Genomic DNA, 4,476 nt, shown 5'->3' on the forward strand with positions numbered 1-4,476 from the left:
GCTTGGGCTGTGCCGATGCTGGAGCTCCGCGGCCAGCGGCGACTGCGCCATCTGGCCCGCTCTGTTGGGTAGGGGGTCGGTCGTCGGCACCTGCGCAAAGGTAGACGTAGGGGGCAGCATTTGAGCGGGGGGCCCAGTTGCTGGTAGAGTGGACGTAGGGAGCGGGGGCAGGGTCTGAGAGGGGAGGGCGAAATTGGGCGCAGAGAGGGGAGGGGAGGAGAGTGCAGCCGGAGGCAGAGAAGCACGCTGTAGAGAGCCAATGGTCGCCGGGACTGACGGGGGTGGTCCACAGCCAAGAGGACGACTGACAGTCATTCGACCGGTTGGGGGTAGAGTGGTAAGACCGGTCCGGCGCAGATTCACGGGCGAAGATGGATTGTTGGACGAAGGTATATTGGGTGGCCCGTTGGCCGGAGACGGTTGGTCGACAGGGAGCAGCTTGTTCGGAGACAGTTGACTCGTGGGGGATCGTAAACTAACGGGCGGTAGGGTGGTAGGGGTCGTGGCTGGGAGAGGTAGAGTGGCGGACTGCCTCACCTGAGTCGGTGGTGCCAAGAAAGCTTCGTTTTGACTAGGCGGCGTCGGGGAGCCTCTCGGAAGCACTCTGACCGAGGGCGAGAAAGACGCCCGCTGTGGCGACATGGCGATCGGTGACCGGGTGAAGGACATGCTGGGCCCGTACGTCTCTAACTTGGGCACGGTTTCAGGCAGTGCTCTGCCAGATTGGAACGGACCGCCTCCCTGGAACTGGGTTGTCCGACCAGACTGGAACTGATACCCCACACCAGATTGAGGCTGCAACTGGGCGCCCATGCCTCCCTGGAACTGGGTTGCCCGGCCAGACTGGGCCTGGGGCACCGCTGCGCCCGCCAGAGGACTCGAGACCAAGGAACCGGGTGTCGAGGGTGCGACGCGACGCACGGCCACAACTTGACCGGCGTGCGCCTGTCCCATCTGCCGCACCGCCGGAGACGAAGGCACACGTGTGTGCTGCACGGATACACTCCGTCCCGAGTGTTGCTCGGTCGCCCAATGGCGGTCAGTCCCGAAGTAAGACGAATTCTCGGCCATCGGGACTGGAGCCATCGGGACTGGAGCCATCGGGACTGGAGCCATCGGGACTGGAGCCATCGGGACTGGAGCCATCGGGACTGGAGCCATCGGGACTGGAGCCATCGGGACTGGAGCCATCGGGGCTGGAGCCATCGGGACAGTAGGCACGGCCGAAGTAGCCATGGGCGATGGCGCCATGGGGGACGGTGCCATGGGCGAGGAGCGGGGTGCCAGACGCATTCGTCCCTGGTTGTATATCGAGTGATTGATATGCATCATCTGGTTGGTATGCATCGGCATGTTGGTCGGCTGATTTAAGTTCATGTGCATCATCTGGCTGGTTTGCATTGTCTGATTCGCCTGCATCAGGTGACCCGACTGGTGGGTCGTTACGGGTTGCGGTTCGTGCGTCCTTGGTAGCGCGGGGTGCTGCGGTGACGAGGGCAGGGGCGGGTTCGGGTCTTGGTCGTGAAGATTCGGGTCCTGGTCTTGGGCGGCCGAGCGGGACAGGATGGTCATGGACTGGCCGGATGGGAGAGGTGAGGGCAGGATCTCTGCGCGGAGGGCGTCGATTGAGCGGCCGGCGGAACCGTACCCGTCAGAGCGTAGAAGCGCGGTCTGAGCGGCAGAGATTTCGGCGGAATAGGGAGGCGCTTCGCCTCCGAATGCTTCGCCCTGGAACGGGGCGGGTTCACCGCTGAATGTGGGGAACGCCTCGTCGCTTGGTTGTTGGTCCAGCCGGTGCACAATCGGTTGTTGCACAACGGGGCTCAAAGGGTGGTCCCAGGGGTGGTCGGTGGGGTGGTCGGTGGGGTGGTCGGAGAGTCGGTCTTCGTCAGCAGGGGTGGTCGGCGCCCGATCTTCCGCAAGGTAGTGTGTACTCCAACCCGCACTGGGGTGAGCGGGGACGCCCGTTGTTTCTTCCCCACCGGCAAGTGCGACCAGACCGGGCACAGGTTCACCCGCCGCGTCCTCGACTTGCAGCCCCACCGGTACCAACACATCCGCATGCTCAGGGTGTCGCAAAAAACCCTCCAACGGCCGACCGTTGTCACCACACGCTATCGGGTAGAACTCGCCGTCCGCCAACAGGTAATGTGGCACCGCATCCGCCACCAGGATCCCTGGCACAACGCTGTCCGGGTCACCCAACGGGTGCACCCAGTCCAATGCACTGTCCAACGCCGGCGGGTGCTTTGCCGCGCAAAATCCCACTGGATGCAGCTGCCCATGGAACCATACAAATCCTTCTATTGGGTCCCCCTCCTCAGTCAACGCCAACGGCAAACCTGAATGCTTCTCGGACATGTAAAACGGCATCGGACGACCCTTCATTTTTCGCTCGGAATAAAAACTCCCTTTCTCTCAGGAGGCTGCATGTGCAGAATGCCGCTCCCGGCCGGCGCTGGACCCACCGGCCGATAATCAAACCGCACTAGATCAGGCTCGACCAGCACTGGCTGATTACATATGTCTTCATACGCGCCAGAAGCGAACAACGACACCACCGAACAGTTCTGCTCCAGACCCCGCCAGAATTCACCAGCCCTCTTCGACTCAAACAGCTTTGGACACTAAATGCAACATACCGTCCGACCCAAACACGTTCACGTGCGGCTCACACACGTTCACATGCGGCCCGCCGAGGCTCACGTGCGACTCACAAAAGTCCATGTGCGGTTCACACGCGCTTACGTGTGGCTCACACCCGCTCACGTGCGACCCCCCCCATGCATACGCGCAACTCACCCGGGCCCCTGTGCGACTTACTTGAAGAGAGTGGTAAAGATAAACGGCGATTGAATACATGACCTGAGGAGAACGTTCTGAGTTGTGATCGCCGTTGCAATTGATGAACCATTTCTTGTTTTGTCTGTACTCATTGAATAGCTTAGTGGGATGATGCTGTTTGATGAAATAGTCTCCCTTTGCATTGACAAAGAGTAGGGGCGCATTACACTTGGAGATGTCGATATGGAGATCATGGATGTCGAATCCGTCGCACCGGCTAAGGATTGTACTACGTATCATGCCGAGGACCACAGTGGTGATTGCGTTGCACACGTACATGACTGGGGTTTTGATCCAGCCCCAGCCCCAAGTGCCCCACGGGGAGCACGCAGCCATAATGTCCATGCCATCATCCGGACCTGGATAGTGCGGGGCGGCAGCGGCCACGGAAGAAGAACAGGCGCTGCTACTACCGGGCAGTGTGGTGGGAGGGCCTAAGCCGACTCCGTCGCTGAGAGCGGTTGCAATTTGCTTGGATTCGTTGGTCAAGCGACTGCTGCTGCCGAGCTCCTCTGCCGCAGTCTCTTCCGCGTTCAACTGCACAGTCCCAGGGGGTCCGCAAAGTAACGGTGGTCCCGCAAGCTGTGGATCGTCGTCCTCAATCGGTTGGTTGTAGAGAATGTGTGCCGCCAATTCCTGAATTAAATCTCGGAGGTTACTGAACGGCGAGTCCGCAACAATCGCCGTGACATCTTCGTGGTCTTCTTGGTTATATAATAACGCCGTGACAGCTCCCATTGATCTTCCCCAAAGTCCAATGGTCGCCACTCGCCGGTTTTGCTTCAAGTACTGCACTACACAGTCCAGGTCGTTTTTTTCCTTCCATCCTAACGTAACCCAGTCGCCGTCAGAGTGGCCACTGCCTGAAAAGTCGAAGCATACCACCGTGATGCCTAGCGGCAGGGTGTACGGCAACACTCCACACGCCTCCACACGAGAGGAACTGTTCCCGTGAAGATACACAACGCACGGTAACTTCTCAAGCCCGAATCGATCCAAGGGTTCGTAGTGGCTGCAACGCAACGTTTCGTTGCTGCCGTTTACAACATCGAAGTCCTCACGCATATACACGCGTCCGTCTAATAATCGAAAGCGACTCTCGCCAAGCTCGTCCATCTAACCGCGGAGGATATATCTATCAACTGATACTCAGCTTACAGAGTATTCATCCCTCGGCGGTCTAACAATAGTCTTCCATAGTTCGTCGTAGATCTGCTGGACCGAACTCAGCATAAATTAATTAATATACTGGTTCGTGAAACTCACTCCGCGGTAAAACAGGGCGAGTCAGTGTTTTGTGAGACTCACAACAAGCGTGAGCCTCACAAAGCACTGACTCGCCTTCCCTGCCTGGTGTGTGTCGCCTGTGAGACCACGAGGTGGCGATACTCACAACACTACCGAGGGAGCACTCACTCCATAACCGTAGCGCAAGAGCATGACGCGTGAGAGCACAGCAACGCAGCATAACATGAAAGCACAAGCATGTCGCGAGGTCGGTCGGTTTGCAGTCAAAAAGCTTGGTCAGGATTTGGTCGGTGATGTCGGGTGGTTCTTGGAGGGATGGGCGGAAAGATCTTCTGGTCGCCAGTGAAGCGCGGGGCTGGGTAAGCTGTCTGGTGTAGCGCTGAT

At 58.9% G+C, this 4,476-nt stretch overlaps 2 protein-coding genes across 2 annotated transcripts; both read right to left on the reverse strand.

Annotated features, from left to right (window-relative positions):
- Nucleotides 1–1,039: 1,039 nt before the first annotated feature.
- On the reverse strand, nt 1,040–2,388 carry GNI_108900 (hypothetical protein; the record flags this gene model as incomplete). The annotated part of the gene is made up of 2 exons (XM_011133144.1): nt 1,040–1,362; nt 1,428–2,388. 2 exons carry the CDS (start codon nt 2,386–2,388, stop codon nt 1,040–1,042), a joined length of 1,284 nt encoding a protein of 427 aa, XP_011131446.1.
- Nucleotides 2,389–2,610: 222 nt separating this feature from the next.
- GNI_108910 (alpha/beta hydrolase family protein) lies at nt 2,611–4,077 on the reverse strand (the record flags this gene model as incomplete). The annotated part of the gene is made up of 3 exons (XM_011133145.1): nt 2,611–2,712; nt 2,824–3,960; nt 4,003–4,077. The coding sequence occupies 3 exons, from the start codon at nt 4,075–4,077 to the stop codon at nt 2,611–2,613; spliced, it is 1,314 nt and encodes a 437-aa protein (XP_011131447.1).
- Nucleotides 4,078–4,476: the final 399 nt, after the last annotated feature.

This window comes from Gregarina niphandrodes, assembly GCF_000223845.1.
Source record: "Gregarina niphandrodes unplaced genomic scaffold scaffold00024, whole genome shotgun sequence".
NCBI lineage: Eukaryota > Apicomplexa > Conoidasida > Eugregarinorida > Gregarinidae > Gregarina > Gregarina niphandrodes.